This window comes from Eleutherodactylus coqui, chromosome 7, assembly GCF_035609145.1.
Source record: "Eleutherodactylus coqui strain aEleCoq1 chromosome 7, aEleCoq1.hap1, whole genome shotgun sequence".
NCBI classification, from domain to species: Eukaryota; Metazoa; Chordata; class Amphibia; order Anura; family Eleutherodactylidae; genus Eleutherodactylus; species Eleutherodactylus coqui.
The window spans coordinates 196221649-196240906 of NC_089843.1; the positions used below are offsets into that span (position 1 = coordinate 196221649).

Genomic DNA, 19258 nt, shown 5'->3' on the forward strand with positions numbered 1-19258 from the left:
TTAATACAGTTTGTCCTCTTGTAATAACATGACATGCCTGTACATAAAGCACATCACATCCACTGTCAGAGATACAGGACTACATTAACAGCATGCAAATTACATACTACTATAAAAACGGCTGCATCATAAACATTTCTGAAAAGTGAAGAGCCCCTTAAAACCCTTAAAGGAGCAAGCACAGCAAATACACGGCGCTTGGTCTTGGGCTTTAATCTGAGCCAATAGCAAAAATATGGCGCGGGATTGAAGCCCATGTAGCAGGAGCAGATCAGGTTCTCAACTGTTAGTCACAGCATAGGACCCGGAGGAGAAGGCAAAAATGTTTTTAACCGCTTCTACCTTGTCCTTTACAGGCTACATAGCGCCCGATGAGCACTATATAGAGCTACTTCTGCAATTCAAACCTGCGTGGTCCCCCTGCTACAGCAGTACTGCAGACTCTGATCAGCTCTGTTAGTGGCTACTGTCACTATAGGGAGATGGTTTTCCCTGTACTGGGTCACCTATGGATGCCTCAGCTACAGTACAAAGGTGTGAAATAATAAAAAAGGCAAAGTGAATGACCCCCAAAAGGTCTTGTATGACTTCTTGGGGGAATTAAATGTTTGGAAAAAAAAGTTACAAAAAGAAGTAAAAAAATAAAATTGAAAAAAAAAAAAAAAAAAAAAAAAAGGGTCCCACAGCCAACACCACCTAAAACCGTTGCCATTTACTCCCTATAATTCAAAGCTATACAAATTGTATATCTAAATGTCCAAAGCAAGATAAGGAACCCATTTCATTTTTTAGCATGAAAATACTAATTTTAAAAGCAAACAACTATAAATGTATTTATTTTTTGCATTAACCCTTCTGCATTAAAAAAAAACTTAAGAAAAAATATCAGAGAACAAAAAGATTTAAAAAAAATATATGGCAGTAAAACCATCACATCAGTAACATCCCTAAAGAGTGCCTGGTCCTTTAGGACCAAAACAACCTGGCTCTTAAGAGGTTAAGTGAATAAAAGAACAATTATGGATTCCACTTACTGAATTTCTTTCCATGGATGCTTGAGGGAGATATTTTGAAGTGCTGTTGATTCCTGGGGAGCTGGCATTAAGGCAAAATTTAACCCCACCACTTCAGTTGGGGTTTTCACGGGAGACAAGAAGTCGCCTTCTAGTGGACAAATTTTTTTTTGTATAATTAGAACATACAGATAAGAAATTAATTCCAAAATATATCCAAGCTAGTGTGAGATAACGACAGTATCAGTCAAATTGGTACGATGCATGGAAGATATATTGCATTTATTCTCTCCAGAGGCTTATCTACCGAGGAGGATATATATCCAACATACCCAATCCTTTTCCCAATCCATGGACTTCGGAGGACGCCTAATCCCTGAACACCATGGGGCGTACATTTACCTCCTTGGTGTGTGGGGTTTATATGGAGCGGGATCGCGAGCCGATCCTGCTTCATACAAGATGGGTGCCAGCTATCGGCGATAGTTGACTCCCACCCCCAAGAGCAGCGGTAAGAACTAATGCTGATCGAGACTGGTAATGCTGTAAATGCCATGGTCAATTTAAGGCTGGGTTCTCACTGGGCGGATTCTCGGCGGAAATCTCGCAGTTTGGCCGCAACGAAAAGCCGCGAGATTTCTGCTGGGAGAACCGCTGCTTCAAAACCCGCGGCGGTTTTGAAGCGGCCCGGCCACTCGCTCTTCCGCTGCGGTCGGCACTCCCATAGAGGAGAGCGCGGCCGCAGCGGAAAAAGAAAAATGAACATGCTGCGGTCGGCAAATCCGCGCTGCAGCGGCGGCTTCTGCCGGCTTAGCCGCAGCGGATTTGCCGTCCCGTGTGGACGAGATTTCTGAGAAAGCTCGTCCACATGGCTGGCTAATCCCGGGATTAGCAGCCACATGCGGATTTGCCGCGGCGAAATTCTGCCCCGTGTGAACCCAGCCTTAATGGCTTGATTGTTCTGGGTCCCAAATGGCCCCTCACAATGCGATGGCAAGGAGCTGTTCAGTTACCATGGCAGCTGGGGGCCTTTTGAATAAATGACTATTAAAATGTGGTGTAATGTAATACTTTAAATCACAAGTTCAAATCCCCTGTGAGGCCAAAAATAGTAACATGTTTAAATAATATACAATGCCAGAATTGCACATTTTTAGTCACACTTTTTCAAGAATTTTGTTTTATAAAAAAATGATGAAAAAGTCAAATGATAATAGGAACTACAGTCATGCCAAAAAATGAACTTTCACACAACTATGGTTGACAGAAAAAAAAAATTTTTTTTTGGGGGGGGGGGGGGGGGTGATTGTTGAGTATTGTTATGGGGCACCATGAGGTCTTTGTACATCTACTTCTACTCTTATCCCACTCACTTCATAGATCCCCATCATGCTGCAAGTTTAGTTCTGTAGACCTGCGGTCAAGCTGTAAAATGTACCCATTATACTCCCGTCTGAAACTTTTCATAAAGAGAATAAACAAAGTTCTCAGTTCTGGGGTTGTGTTTATGTACTGACATTAATTCTAGTGTTGTAATTATGACACCGGTATGGCGACCACACACCACCAAACTACACCCACCCATGGCGGACAATAGCCACCATAGAATTTTGCCAGTAGGTTGTGTGGCCATGGTTTGGCTTGGTATGGTCATCCAGATTGTTTGTTTAAACCCTTCGGCCTTATTCAGATAGCTCAGTGGAAATTGTGCCTGATAATCCCGGGCCCAACTCACATCGTACAGCACACAAACACATGCCGCTACTCATAAACAGTGGACATTGCATGTCTCATTTCAGTCTGCGTTACTGACCAGAATAGGACGTGCTGGATTTTTTTTCTACACTTTCTGCCCTTTTGGGGAACATACGACTTTTTCAAAACTTTTTATTTGATTTTTTTTTTCTTGCAGAGTAACCAAAAAAAGCCTTTTTTTTCCTTCTGTCAGATTTAATCATGCAGGATTAATAATGTGATAACATACTGAACTGGACTTCAACGACTGTAGCAATACCCATTTTTAGATTTATTTTTTTTGCATTTCTTAGATGCGTGGTTTGGGAAAAGTTTTTCTTAAGCACTTAATATTTATGTTTTAACAATAATGGCAAAAATCTTTATTTTACTTATTTTTATTAGACCCCGTAGTTGACTTGAACTTGTAAGACTAATGTATTGCATTATACTGTATTTTAACAGACTGCCTATTAAAGACCTGCCACAGACAAGCATTTAATAGACAAATGATCCTGGCAGCCCTGGAGGCCTACAGAAAGCCCCAGAATACCCAGACGGAACCCCAGGATAGTTAAATGCAGTCGTCAGAATTAAAAACAGTATTTAAAAGGGTTAATGGCCTTAATCTTTTTGATGTCAATGAGAGCTGCACCCGCAATTACAGGTACTGGCCACTATACAGGGGTTGGAGCAATGCATGTGCTCCTACCCCGATGCATCCCGGCAAGCACTGCCTTGAAAACCCTTTAGGCTGGGTCGACAGTGGGCAGATCTGCCTCGGAAATTCCTCAGCATTTACAGTAGCAGCAAAGTGGATGAAATTTTGAAAATCTCGTCCTAAAGCTGCAGAAATAATCTGCACAAAACCCTGCAGAATTTAATTCTGCAGCATGTCCATTTTATCGCCATTTCCACTGCGGAATTCAGCTGTTATCAACAAGGGGGTGAACACACAAAAATACATGGTTCAGGTATTGAGGCAGACTTTTTGCAGCTGAGCAGCCACGTGTGGATCCAGACGGTACTAGTGTAGTATGTCTCCACTGAAAGACATTGGTTGGCCGGGCTGAGCTACAGGTAATGCTCAGTTCACGCACACATACCTTCAGATTCCCACAACCACGTCCATACATTTTGTACATGTCTCCCCATACACACATGTACTGGCCATCCCCCTTACAGCTCACATATCTCTGCTCCCGTTCCCCGCCGGCCCGCTCTTACCATCCATGCCGCGCCCCTCTCCTGGCTGTACTCTCCTCTCCTCCCGTACCAGGCCATCCCTCTGACAGCTCACACATCTCCACCCCCCTGTCGGCCCCGCTCTCACCGTCCATGCCGCGCTCCTCTCCGGGCTGTACTCTCCTCTCACCGTGTATCAGGCCTTCCCTCTGACAGCTCACACATCTCTGCTCCCCTGTCCCCTCCGCTCTCACCATCCATGCCGCGCCCATCTTCGGGCTGTACTCTCCCATCACCACGTATTGGGCCAGCCCTCTGATGGCTCACACATCTCCGCTCCACTGGTCTCACCATCCATGTCACGACCCTCTCTGGGCTGTAGTCTCCTTTCCTCACAGATGTCCTGTCTACAGGGGGATGCTCTGCAGATCACACAGGTCCAGGGGAGATGCTCAGCTTGGAGCTCGGACATGGGCATGAAAATCTGTGAAGGTGTGTGTATGGGAGCTAATCGGCAGCTGTGGGCGTGACCTGGGCATTACCTGTAGTTCAGCCCGGCCAACACATGTCTTTCAGTGTAGACATACTACACTAGTACCGATCCAACCTTATGGTACATTCACACGTAGTGGAAATGCTGCGGATTTCCCACAATGTTTCTGCAAAAGACAGTTAATCCTTCGCAAACCAATTCTGGATTCAGGGTTTCCTAGGGGGCTCTCTCTTTCTGCCATTATACAATTGCGCCATCTGCTGGCTAGAGCCAATACTGCAGTATGGGACATGCTGAAGAGGCCCCCGACAACAGAGCGCCCAGTAATCCACAGTAAGAATACCCTGCCGGACATCTTCTGACATTGGAGCTGTACGGCCTTCAATCGGAATGTCTTTAGACGTCAGACAGTGAATTGGAAAGGGTTAAAATATGCACCATCGGTGTGGATTTAAATTCAAAATCAGCTTCCGTAGCCGATTTCAGAAGACACCACGCTCCCTCTCACCACCTCCTTCATCGGGTACCTGGTGGCCTCTAGCGAGCGCAGTGTTGCTGGTCAGATGATGCCGAAGCAGCAAGCGGCGCTGACCTCATCAGAGGTCACCGGGTGCTCAGAATAACGGAGGTAACATCATACCTTGTGATAAGCCACAACCATGACCTCACCCAGTTTTTTGATAGGGCCGTCCGAAGGTTGAAAACGTTGGGAAACATTGGGTAAAAATCTCACTACAAACTGCATGTATGTGAAGCCCATGGTTCCCAGTGGGTTCGTTCACATGAGATGTTTTGTAGCCTGAGAGAACCCATTGGAAACCATCAGCCTCACATAAATGCATTTTGTAGCAAGATTTTGTAGCCCGTGTGAAGGAGCCCTAAGGGTTAAGAAAATACTATTACGTTTATTTTCCATTCATTGAATTGACATTAGTTTATAACTTATTTTATGCAGTTTATGTTCCTTTAGAATTAAAGGGGTTGTCCCGCGCCGAAACGGGTTTTTTTTTTTTTCAACCCCCCCCCCCCAAGCCCCCCCCCCCGGTCGGCGCGAGACAACCCCGATGCAGGGAGGTAAAGAAAGCTTACCGGAGCGCTTACCTTAATCCCCGCGCTCCGGTGACTTCAATACTTACCGCTGAAGATGGCCGCCGGGATCCTCTGTCTCCGTGGACCGCAGCTCTTCTGTGCGGTCCATTGCCGATTCCAGCCTCCTGATTGGCTGGAATCGGCACGTGACGGGGCGGAGCTACACGGAGCCGGCATCCTGCACGAAAGGCTCCATAGAAGAAAGCAGAAGACCCGGACTGCGCAAGCGCGTCTAATTTGGCCATCGGAGGGCGAAAATTAGTCGGCACCATGGAGACGAGGACGCCAGCAACGGAGCAGGTAAGTAAAAAACTTTTTATAACTTCTGTATGGCTCATAATTAATGCACAATGTACATTACAAAGTGCATTATTATGGCCATACAGAAGTGTATAGACCCACTTGCTGCCGCGGGACAACCCCTTTAAATGTCAGCCCTTTTACCAAATATGTGGATTAGTAGAGGATGAGTAATACGCCGGGTTCACACACTGCAGCTCTAGGAGGATGAATACAAAGTGACAACTTACAGTTCCCTGTACATACCTGTGCTGTGATGATTGTCAGTCACATCGGAGGGCAAAATCATCCCAGTCTGAAGTTTTGAAGCATTATTACAATATTCCCATCGTTTTCGCTGCAGTTGCTGCAACCAGTACATCTTGGCATGATTGTTGGTAGCCTTCGAGAAAACACAAGATAAAAGGGACAACCTCAGTTTAGCACCGTCCTCTCTGTGGGGCAACCTCGTGGGATTTGGTCATCTCTGTATTTAACTTGAAGGGCAAAACTGCTATACAACCGCTGAGGAAGCTGTAAGGAAAGGCCCTTCTACACGCAACAATTGTCGTTTGAACAAACTAACAACTTTTTTGCTTTCAAATGCTGAGTGTTTACACGTGAAGATAATCCTATGAAATCCTCGCCGTTTCCTCGCTAGCTATGTAAACACTAGGTTTTTAATTAGTGCAAAGAAAAAGCCATTGTCTACTGTGGCATGAGTCATTGTGTTTAGTGGGCAACCTATCACCCCTTCCCTCAAGTTGTTTGAAAGACTGAACAAATGCCGTTTAAACCCAACGACAAGCGAACGAACTAATGACTATTTTATGCAGGCTGAAACTCAGCGACAAGTGAACAGATAGCGCACGGTGGCTTCACGTTTACGGTGGCTTCACGTTTACATGTAATGATTAGCACTCAAATTCGCTGGGCGTTAATCACTGCGTGTAAATGGGCCCCAAGGCACATTGCTAATACCTTTTTTCTAGTTGGTATGCATTTATTCGTGAAGTCTGGCAGCCAGTGCTACATAAAAGAGGTTGAGGGTTTGCAGGGTGGATCATGATAAACTCATTACAGTCAGCCTGCTAAGGGCTCGCTCACGCTGGCGTTCGGCCCAGGTAACATTTCAGTTTCTCTGTTCCATTTGTGCAGCAGAGAAACAGAAATAAAATACGAATTAAAGGTTTCCTTTATTTCAAAGACTTTTTATAAAAAAAACGTAAATATTACCTTTTGTTTATTTCCATGTAGTTTCATTTCCGTCTTTTAGGCTGGGTTCACACAGGGCGTATTTACCCCGGATTTGCGCCGGTTTGCCGTTGCACATCCGCATTGCGGCCAAACCGTTGCGGTTGCAGTGCAATGCAGTGCAAATGAGTTTGGCCAAAATGCTGTTCTCACAGGGCTTATTTTTTTGCGCTGTGCCGCAATGCAGATATGCAACAGCGGCGCGGATTTTGAAGACACAGCATGTCCATTCTCTTACAATGGAATAAAGAGCGCAGCTGACCGCACTATTTATTCTGTTTATTTAAATGGAAACTGGTTTTGTTTTTTTTAAGGAAAGCTATTGAATCCAGTGATTTGTAATGTTAATGTAGGGACTCCCAAGAAAACAAGGACCTTTCCTGCACATTGCGAGCTTCCATATTTTGGCCAAAATATTAACCAATAGCTCGCGTGTGTCGGCATTTATCATTATTTTTGCAGCAAGCAGTTGAGGGAGCCCAGGGTGACGGTGCATCTCAGGTTCACTTTAAATTTGCAGGGAAGCCTGCCGGGTTGAATCGTTTGTGGCGTCATTAGTAGGTTGTAAGCCTGCATGGTGCACTACACTTATCAAGTGGTCCGCCACCTTTTGTATGGCTTATCTATGTACAAGTATAATACTAAGCAGCCCCCCCCCCCCCCCCAATATGTGGTCGGTGTGTGAGTGGTTGTTCACCAGTATTTTGCCCCATGCTAAGGAATCTAGTTCTACACCTTCCGCTGTGTTTTATATCAGTATATTAGTGGGTATGGTCGCTGGCACTGATTTTTCCACTTCTTTTTCCTGCGGCACCATTTTGCGGATCATAAGGTTTCGCCTGGTGGAAACTGAAGCCATCAGCTGTTACGTACATACAGAGGCGTAACTTTAAGCTCCTGGGCCCTAGTGTAAAACCTGTAACAGGGCCCCCAACTATAATGCTTTATTCATAGTACTGGGCTCTCTATGTGGAGAAGAGAGGCCTTATGGGCCCCTAAGGCTCCTGAGCCCGGGTGCAACCGCATCCCCTATAGTTCCACCAGTGCATATATATTTCCCTTGCGAAGTGACTGGCTTGTTTTACTTCTATTCTACATGTATTTTGCCTTTAGTGAAAGTAAGAAATGGATTTGAAGTAGTCACTGACCTTTAGGATATAAGGTTTTGTTGGCGTTTTAATTTCAAATATTCCCTCCTCAGCTTCCATGCTGAAATGGAAGGTGGCAGCGTGCAGATCAATGCTTCCCAGCGGGCACACATCCGTCGCCGTCCTGTAGTAGAGCAAGTGGCACTTCTTTCCATCATAGCTGAAGAAGCGGCACTTCCAAGCTCTCAGAGGGGCTTTCATCCCCAGCTTGTACAGATATCCACAGAGCTGTGTGGGCTTGTGAGCAGGGGAAGGAACATCAGCGGTGGCAGCTGCGCCATGTCCGCTCGTCTCAGCAACTGCTGCATCGTACAACGGCTTCGCTGGCGCACCGGCTTCTTTAGGTGGCTCCTCACGGACATCAGCTACCTTGTCATTTCCATCTGTTTCAGTCATCTTAAAAAAAAGAGCCCTAAAATAAAGAATAAATCTGTAGATGAGTTTTATATGATCATCTATTCATCCATGCATTACTTTAACCCCAGAAGAATGCAGCCATTTGGGACACAACTGCTATTTTTCCTTTTTCCCCCCCTTCAGTCGGTTATAAGTGGCTTACATCATACTGCTAGCCGGCAGGCAGTCCATCAAGCCACCCTACAGGAATGGCTTGATAGGCATTCTGCCAGGACGGCCCACAGCTGCCATGACATCTGCACGGCTCCCTGCAATGTCATCGCAGGGGGCCGTACAGGACCCCAAACATCGTTCAGGGGAATTAAATGCCACTATCAGAATTGAGCTCGGCATTTAAAGGGTTAACAGTTCTGATCAGCCGCTCGGCTCATCTGAGCTGTTGCCACCAGGTACAGCTGGCGCCCACGATATATGATGGGAGATCGCCACAGCATTAAGAGGCATAATTTGAAGTTTCTGGGCCCCAATGCAAAACGTGTAACGGGGTCCCCAACTATGACACTTTATTCATAGTACTGGGCTCCCTATAGGGAGAAGAGGGGCCTTATGGGCCCCCTAAGGCTCCTGGGCCCGGGTGCAACCGCATCCCCTGCATCCTCTATAGTTACCCCCCTGATTTAAAGCCATACTGCATGTTACAAAAGCTACAGATTAATACGAGGTATTGGTTAATATTTGACCAAAATTTACAAGCTCACAATCCCACATCCAGGATCCTCCTCCTCTTAAGAGTCACAGAAGAAAGGACCATTCATAATAATCATAGAAAATGGCCATATACTTACCCATGTACTAATGCAAGATAAAAGGGCAGGTAGAAGCACCACCTACCTCAGCCTGCAGACAGCCACATGGAGGAGCATTGTACAGGTGCAGATACTGATGAACAACCACTCAAACACCTTCTTTAGGCCGGCTGCACACGACTGGATTTGCATTGTGGAATCCGGATCAGGCGTTCGCATTAAATACCTTCCATAACATGCAATGGAAAAGCATCTTTTTCCTGCACACGGGTGGAAATCAATTGCGATTTTCCGCTTGCGGAGACAAAAAAAAAATTAAAAAATCGCAGCACGCTTTATTTTTGAGCGGATTCTGCGCAGACAGCTTGCATTGAACTCAATGAAAGCCGTCCAACCTGTGGCCCTTCCGCAATTGACATTGTCATCTGGCGATGATGCGGGAAAAGCAGAGGTTTAAAAAAAAAATCTGTACTGCACATGTCCGACCGTGGGCCATCTGGACCATATGCAGTCCAGAAAATTACAGGTATGCGGAATCTGCCCCATTCGTGTGCAGCTGGCCTTAGGCACGCTCCACTTCAGTGCAGATTCCATGCACACAGGCTCCATAGATGTCTATGGGAGTGGACAATCCGCAAATACAATGCGGATGCACTGCGGATTTTAAGGTAGAGATTAGGCTGGTAGGTGGGGTTGCGTTTTTATTTTTATCTGTGCGAAAAAAAACATATCATCTGGAATCCCGCAAGTAATTAAAAGTCGTTTCCGCAGGTCTCCCACTGCGGAATCCGACCCATCCATGCACATTGGGCCCAAAGGTGTACCCAAGCACTTGTACTGAGAAAAGGGGGGCTGCTTAGTACTATACTTGCACTAAGTAGCCTTTCCCCTCAGTGCAAGGTAGATATGTGAGCGGCTGTTCATCAGTACCTTGCACTTCTACAGTGCTCCTCCGGGTAGTACTTTGGCTGTCTACATGTTGATATTTCACCCTGACACCCTTTGTATGCTAGATCTGTGTGCGAACATAGTACTAAGCAGCCGCCCCCCTCCGTATAAGGAGGGGGTTGTTCATCAGCACCTTCACCTGTGCAATGCAGTCAGCCAAGGGCCAAACGTAGGAGCAGGTTGAGGTAGGTGGTGCTTCTACCTTGTATTAGTACATTGGTAATTATATGGCCATTTTCTGTGACTCTTCTAATACACAGTGTGCATCAGGTAGTCAGAGAAGCTGGTGCAGACATCTATGTTTCTCCAGGCCTGAAAGGTTGCTTTAAGGGGTTTTCCCGGTAGCGCCCCCTGTCAGTGTCATAATACACTGCAGTGGGAACGGACGTCGCTGCTCCTACCCCTATGAAGTGGCTGGTGCTCATAATTGTAGGTTAGGGTTGAACTGATTTTAATGGGAGCTGCAATTATGAGTACCAGCGACTACACAGGGGGAGCGGCAGCTTCTTTTTCCAACTTCAGTGTATTCTGGCGCTGGCAGCAAATGTGGTCTAGAAAGCCCCTTTTAGGCCTCCTTCACACTGGCGATCCTGATATCATCATTAGAAATTCGCAGCAAAATCACGGTTTTTTTTTCATCCAATTTTTGAGCGAAAGCAATGCTTTTTCTTGTGAGAAATAACACATTGCATCGTTGCCGCCGCGATTTTTCTCGCACGATTGCCAATAAGAGTTTCTAATGTTAAAAACGGACTGCACGAAAAACAATCCATAGGGAAACATGGGCTAAAAAAAATTTAAAAAATTGCAGAAAGATAGGACATCCTGCGATTTTTAAATGTCGCAACATCGATGAGTGTAAAACATCAGAAATGGGAATGAGGCCATTGAAAATCACTGGTTTCGTAATTCTGCGTTTCCACTCTGTATCGTGTGAAGTGTGAAGGCACCCTTCGGGCTCCTTTCCACTGGCGATAGCCATATCGCTGCGAGAAAATTGCAATGTTAAAAATCGCAGCAAAATCACAAGCTTGATGTGATGCGAGAATCCGTTTTGCCATTGCACTGTATGGGCGACAGAAAAATGCAAAACGCTGAAACAATCCTCCTGCTGCGATTTTTAATCCTCGCATCGCAGCTTGCCCTTAAACATCGCTAGTGGAAAGGTTGTCATAGAACAACATGTGTGGGACTTTCCTGCGAGAGCTCGCACTCTCGCATCGCACTGAAAACGTGTGATTACCTCGCCAGTGTGAAGGTACCCTTAGGATTCTGCTGTGGAATCCGGCCCTGGCAGTAGTACCTGCTTTCTTGAATCTTGATCTGTACTGCGATGGTCCGCACGGCTCGCTGTCGGGCACGCGCAGTACAGATTTTTCTCTTCAAACTCCTGCTTTTCCCACAGAATCTGCGGACGGGCCACGGACCAGACCATTGAAGTCAATGGAAGCAGTCCGTGTGGACACAGCAGGGAAATAGAGTATGCTGCAATTTTTCAAACATGAGCAGAAACCGCAATTGGTTTCCACTCGTGTGCATGAAAAATCCCTTTTTCATAGCATGCTATGGAGGATACTGGCTGCGGAACTCAGAGGCGGCCGACCGCTCCGGATTCCACGGCAAAAATCCGGCCGTGCATGAGGCCTTACGTGAAAATAGGATGTAGTGAAAAACTTTATAACTTTTTTTCTTGTAAATAACATTACAGCACTTCATTTTGCAGGACAACACTAATTATTGTGATGACGATAGCTTTTCATGTTTTTGTATTTTTGCACAATGAAAGAAGTTAAAAATGCATTTTTTATGTATTTTTCCAGTGAGGGAGCCGTGCGCAGGCTGGAAGAGGTCTGCCCCATTGTTAGCTGGATGTCGTAGCTGGCACCCTCTGCTGCTGGTGCGCCATTGTTGTGTTGTGCATTTATAGTGTGGGTGCTATCTAGCAGCCACCAGCCGTATAAGTTTATAGCGAATGTCCTTAGATGGTTAACACACACACAAAATTGAGAATAGAATGGAAAAAAAGAGATGGTTTAATAATTCTTTGCATAGATGCGAACATGGAGAGTTCAATTATCCGGCTGCACACGGATGGATTTGCACTGCGGAATCTGGAGCAGGCGCTCGTGGGGGAAAAAAGATTGCTGCATGCTCTCTTTCTAGGCGGATTCCATTGAAGTCAAATATCCTTACGGCTCCTTTAGACTGGCAAATTAGCATATTCAAAAATTGCACATGCAACACGAAGCGAATAGAATCCATTGATATCAGTGGGTTCGTTCTCATTTTCTGTATTTTGTACACACATTTCTTGCACACGTACAAAAATAGGACTGTCTCTATTTGTGCTCCGAAGGTCACCATAGAAGTCTATGGGAGGTGCGCAAATGTGTGCGCAAGGCAAACAGAAATGCGTAATGCCCTGCGCAATTCTATGAAAAGAACACATCTGGACCTCATTAGGCTAAATAGCCATTTAACTGAGGATGTGCCTAGTGTCCTGTACGCAAAAAAACAAGTCCTACGTGCGCAAAAAGTACAGTACAATGAGCAGATGCTACCTTGTTCATAGCGCAGATGTGTTGAGCTGCTGTGCGAATACGCCTGTCTGTCTGAAGAGCCCGCAGGCTGCATGCTAATGGAAGTAAGAATGTACAGCTACCTAATGATCCGTTCTGTGAGATTTGGGTCCAGATATACATAAATAACCCTACAGCGGTGAGTAAAACAATGCTAACACTAATAACGGCACAGGACCTGGAACACGGTTTCCCGTTGTTGGAGGAATAAAAAGTTTTGCTTTAATTAAGCCAAAGTTTCTGCTGCGTTCCTGAGTGCTGATCGTGCTGTACTCATCCTCACGCTGTGCGGCAACTATCAGTGACCCCCCGACACGTCTCATGGGACACATGCCACAAGTGGAGAATGTAGAATACAGCCGAGCCCCATTGTATATACAGAGATAATTGTATATATCTACTTACCTGCTGGAGTAGCTTCCACCGCCGCAGTGTACGCAGACTTCCTGCTGACTCACCTGGACAAGCTGATGCAGAACTAGTTCCCTGCAGACATTCCTCTGTAGCAGCTCTCCCCTTTGTACTCTGACTGTCCCCTCAGCCTGCTGACTGACATCTTCCTGTTATACTCTTCCCGTCCGTCTCAACCATTCGCACAATGACGTCTCCATGAAGAAATACTGGTGTCAGGGGAGGGTGCTGCTCCTGCATGCCCATTCCTGCTGACCTACAGTATTGCGAAAGTCAGCAGTGAGTCAGTCAGCAACATGTAGGATATACTTACATACTTCTCTGATCTGGCCATTGCGCAATGTTGGCTAAATAAATGCAACCGTTACAATAGGTGATAATTACACTAATAGAAGGGCTTGTACTACGATACAACACCACACTTATTATGTCTAAGACTCCAGGCAAAAACATACCACTAACATACTTTATTCCATATAGTTACAGACACAGATATAAAAAACGTGCAAAAAAGGAGAAATCATGTCCGTTCTATCGGCTCTACACGGGTACAGATAGAACTATCATAAATAGTACATAGTGAAATACCTACACAGACACCATACACATCGTGGATCAAGCATTTGGGGTAAACGCGTGTTGGGGTGCAATTTACAATGTAAACTGTGTATGGTGTCTGTATAGGTATTTCACTATGTACTATTAAGGCCAGTCTCACACGAGCGGATTCTGCGATCGCCGTCCACGCGGAAGATCCACAGTACACTGGCATTAAAAGGCATGTAGTTTTGAGTTTTCCTTCACACTCGCAGGTACGAATTGCGTATTCTGCAAGCAGCAAACAAGTCATAGCATGCTCTATTTTAGTGTGGAAGGCATGCATTGAAGTCAATGGATACAATTGTCCCGCAGCTCATGTGCAATTAACATTCTGTATGAGCGGCAGAATCACTCGGAACTAGCAGAGAAACGTTTCCGGCTGGACGAGAGATCTTCGATCTTCTGTGACCATTCCCAATTACTTTCCACAATGGATCGCAGGTCTTCCGCTGCGGATAGCTGACCCATTCGTATAAGCCGGCCTTATGATGGTTATATCTGTGTATTTATCACTCGATTGGATATCTGTCCCCGCGTAGAGCCGATCGGAGGGACACAATTTCTACTTTTTATGCATGTGTTTTGTTTATATATACATTCTTTACAGTAGGGGATAGGGGTACAGGTAACGGCACACCCGAATTCTCACAACCATCGTAATTGTAAAATTGTGTTGCAACATCAATGAATGGAATTACAAAAAGTGAGACAGAGTTAACAAAGGTGAAGGGTAGGACAGGAACGCAGGGGAATAGGAGCGCTGCTTGTTGATCCATTCACAGCAGTAAATGAAAAATACATTATATTAAAGACGTACCGTATATACCTTGGCTGATAGGCTCAGCTGAGGAGTGCGAGTTATTTCTTCTTAAAGGAAATCCACTTGGCCCAAGTTTTAGGATATTTCTCCACCGCATGTTTTTTATAACTATATAAAATAAAGTATGTTACTGGTGTTTATTTTTTTGTCCAGTGTTTTAGACATAGATGTTTTGTAACAATAGATTATAGTTAACCCATTAAGGGTTAACATGGACGTATACACGCTGCCACTCTCTGCAAGGAGGAGGCAAGACGGGGCGGGAGCTAGTGTGCTGAGCTCCCGCCCCTGCCACTGTTTGCAATGGGAGGGGCGGGATGGGGCCCTTCCCATTGCAAACAGTGGGCTCAAACGAGGGCTCATACACATGGCCGTATGCATAAAACCATCCTGCGGAGCTGGCTATCGCTACGTATGGCAGCAAATCTTATGCATGCGGTGAAGCGCAGTGTGACTTGTTTCTTTTTTATTCCCTGCTCTGTCTCTTATATGCAAAGTCGCCTATATGCAATGTATATGCCATCCATAGAAAAGAATAGGGTTGTTTGTGTGTGATACATGAAATAATAGAACATGCTGTGATCCTTTTCACATGCGGATATATTACACGCTAATGTGAATGGATCTAAGAAAACCCGTGTACTTTCCGTGACTCCATTCACCGTGTATCACGCGGCAGTGAAATTGTGGTCATTAGCACAAGCCCTTACAAGAACAGGATTTTTTTTGATTTGTCACATTCCAGGAGCCATAACTTTTTCATCGTTTCATTGAACTTGGTTTTTGTGGGACAGATTATATTTTTCGATGGCACCATTCCGGGTACATAATATTTTTTGAGGCGGGGCTGCAAATTAAAGTACAAGCAATTCCACCATTGATTTTTGCATTTTCACTGTTTATCATGTGGTAGAAACAACAAGGTAACTATTCTATAGGTCAGTATGTTTAGGCCGCCTGCAACGGGCGGATTTACATTGTGGAATCTGGGGCGGGCGTCTACCTCCGGAGGAAAAAAATCGCAGTATGTTCTATTTTTGAGCGGATAGTGCGCAGACGGCTTCCTCTGAAGTCAATGGAAGCCGTCTGACCCGTGGCCCTTCCGCATTTGAAATTGTGGAAAGTTCACAGATTCTGCGTCATTGCTAGGCGATGATGCAGTAAATGGAGGAGTTTTTAAAAAAAAAAGTATACTGCGCATGTCCGACGGCGAGCCATTGCAGTACAGATGAAGAGAAAGAAAGGCAGGTACGTGCGTCCCCCCTTGTTGTAGCGCAACAACCGGAAAATTGTGCGTCTACTTACATAGAATGTCTTCATCCCACTATAAACTGTACGTAGATCCTGTTTATTCCACATCGATCAAGAACGAGAACATTGTTAGGCATCTATGTGGAATAAGTATACATTCCACCATAAACCCTATGTATAGCCCGTTCATTCCATAAGGAACAAGTCTATGAAATGTTTGAGTATCTGCTTGTATGGAATATGTGTTCCACTATAAACAATACATATATCCGGTTCATTCCAGGCCTATATTACAGTTTCAGCCCCCATAACCTAAACCTTCCACCTTCAGGACATCTCCTGTGAGAGTATTTAAGTGTATTGATACTTTGGGCTTGAGCATTTTCTGGAGACCTTATTGAAGACGCTGCATATTTTAGGCTTAAGAACACAACTTTTTGGGGGATTTTCATTTCCACTTTTTAACCATGACTTTTTTTATTTTTCCGTAGACATGGCCGTATGAGGGCTTCTTTTTTGCATGGCAAACTATTTTTTTGTACCATTTGTACCATTTTTGGTTGCATATAAATGTATTGTAAAACTGTTTGTTTTTTTTTAGAGCAGGGAGAGAAAACGCATCAATTCTGCCATTGTTTTTTTTTTTTACAGCGTCAATCAAAGAGCATAAATTACACTTTAAAAATAATTTTTTTCTGCGGATCGGTACGATTACAACGATACCAAAAACATAATTTTTTTAGTTTTTTCCGCTTTCTTCTTGTGGAAATTATTTTTGCATTGTTGCATTCAAAGCCGCATAACCTTTTTACTTTTTCATGGACGGAGCTCTGTGAGGGCTTGTTTTTTGCGGCATGAGCTGTAGTTTTTAGGGGTACCACTTTCGGGTACATATGGCTTTTTTGATCGCTTTTATTGCTCTTTTTTTGAGGTAAAATGAATAAGGTTTTTGATGAACACCATAACTAGTGTGCTCAAATTCTAGCACAGGTCGTTATGGACACGATGATACACATATGTGGGGTTTTTCTTAAATTTAAAAAAAATTATATAATTAGGGGAAAATGAGCAAAAGAGTTTTTTTTTTTCTTTTTACACTTTTTTTTTTGTTTTTTTACACTGTTTAGGCAGGGACCTGACCCATAGCAGCTCTGATTGCTATGATAAGGCATTTCAGGACCTATATCCTGCAATGCTTTAACGCTGGTTATAGCGATCATAGGCAATGACAAAGCTGTAGCTGGTGTCCTGTTGCCATGGCAACCCGTCGGCCCTCCCCGATGACGTCACAGAGGGAGTGTGCTCCCTCCGTGAACCCTTTACACGCCGCGATCTACATAGATTGTGGCGTGTAAGGGGTTAACAGCGAGGGTTACTGTCCAGATGCACCCCCGCTGTTGCAGTGGGAGGCCAGGATAGCAACGGTACGCCAGCTATCAGTAACAACCAGCTCCCGCTTCCGGATGTTGTGAGATCTCTTCAGATCCCGCTAGATCCACATGACGTAAGGTTACGTAATGTTGTCTTAAGTATCAGCCTGCCATGACGTAACTTTACGTCCTGTGGCAGGAAGGGGTTAAGTAATTGCATCCAAATTCCTCACTCTTATCAATCCAGCTAATGTATACACATGTCACATTATGTATTCACACGTCAGTATTAAATTCTTGGAATGATTTGATACTTTTCTACTGCAATAAGGTGTAAATTAGGGTGTTGTCCACGGGGATTGGACCATTACATATTTCTTTGTTCTATGTTTTGCAACAAAAACCCCTGTGAATGAGCTACTTTCTTCAGCAGCGCTTTACACAACACTTAATTGTTCCATGTTGTGTTCTTCTCCGGTGCACCGGACAGACAACTGGGCTGGTTGATGAGGCTTTGATACCCCTTGAGTATCACCTAAGGTTGCCTGCAGACGGCCGGGTCGGATCCGGCAGCGAGAATTCTCGCCGCAGGACCCGACCCGAGCGCGTGCAGAGAGCAGCGCATACTCACCCGTGCCCCGCAGCTCCGGATCTTTCATGTGCCGGCTGCCGGGCAGCCGGCGCATGCGCAGACCGGAGACAGCGGCCGGTGAGTGCGAGCCCCGCACAGAAATAGAACATGCTGTGGTTTGTTTGCTGCGCGAGATTTCGCACGGCCAAACCGCAGCCGTCTGCCTAGGATTGCCGCAATCCTATGGCAGCTTCCAAGGGCGGAAAGTCCGCGGGAAATGGCGCCGCGGAATTTCCGCCCGTCTGCAGGCGGCCTAAATTAAGGGATTACTCCAACACTCCAGAGAGGTACCAGTTCTCTGGAATGCGCTATCCAAGACAATCAGGTTAATTTTCAATGCCCACAGTTTCATGCACACCCTTTCAACATCTTATCAGGGAGGCCTACCATATTCCCTAATTCTTTTCCACTTATATACGCCCTCTTGTAAACCTGACCTCCTCTTTATCCTTCATTCAACCTAAGGAACTTCCTACTATACACAAATATGGCTGGCACATACAGCTTTCATGTATATCTGTATAGTACACAATGTAATTGCGTATTCATTGTGTTTCGAACATACCCATAGAGAACAATAGAGCTGTATGTGCGTAATAAGTGGTAAAATAGAACATGCTGCGTTCTTTACACACGTAACATACGCAATAAATATGCTAGTGTGAGTGGAACAATGAAAATCAATGTACTTTTATTGATCACCATTTACCACGTATCGTGCGCATGTAATATGCAATGCCAATAAGCTCACGTGAGCCCAGCCCAAAGATAATATTATCATCTACGCAGAATGTTTTCATTCCATTATGATCTATACATCTGTCCTGTTTATTCTATGTGCGTCAGGCGCAGGATATTTATTGAGCATCTATTCATACCAAACCTGCAGTATTACACTACAGACTCTACATATATCTTATACATTCCACATGTGTCAGGCACAGGACAATTATTATACATATAATCCCGTAGAGTATGTGTTCATTCCACTATAAGCTATGTACATATCCCAGTCATTCCACGTGAACCAGGCACAGCAAAAGTATCTGAGAGATGCCATCGATGAGTACCTCAAGTAGAACGAGGGAATAACTCCTCACCAGCATGGATTCATGAAGGGTCGCTCATGTCAGACCAATCTGATCAGCTTCTACGATGAAGTAAGCTCTAGGCTGGACCGGGGAGAATCTATTGATCTCGTATATCTGGACTTCTCTAAAGCATTTGACACCGTGCCACATAATAGGCTGATATATAAAATGAGACAGCTCGGATTGGGTGAAAATGTGT

At 44.9% G+C, this 19258-nt stretch overlaps 1 protein-coding gene across 5 annotated transcripts in view; it reads right to left on the reverse strand.

The window, feature by feature from the left end:
- Window positions 1-13552, reverse strand: part of TBC1D2 (TBC1 domain family member 2) — a 46950-nt gene extending 33398 nt beyond the window's left edge. For 3 of the 5 annotated variants that reach the window (XM_066574213.1, XM_066574211.1, XM_066574215.1), the window contains exons 1-4: window positions 13291-13552; window positions 8196-8607; window positions 6061-6196; window positions 1035-1164 (exon numbers count right to left, since the gene is read on the reverse strand). In XM_066574213.1, the coding sequence (XP_066430310.1) occupies window positions 1035-1164; window positions 6061-6196; window positions 8196-8591 (662 nt within the window). In that variant the 5' untranslated portion in view covers window positions 8592-8607; window positions 13291-13552. The remainder of the gene's footprint in view (window positions 1-1034; window positions 1165-6060; window positions 6197-8195; window positions 8608-13290) is intronic. The other 2 variants (XM_066574212.1, XM_066574214.1) reach the window with 2 other exon arrangements.
- Between the last annotated feature and the right edge of the window lie 5706 nt (window positions 13553-19258).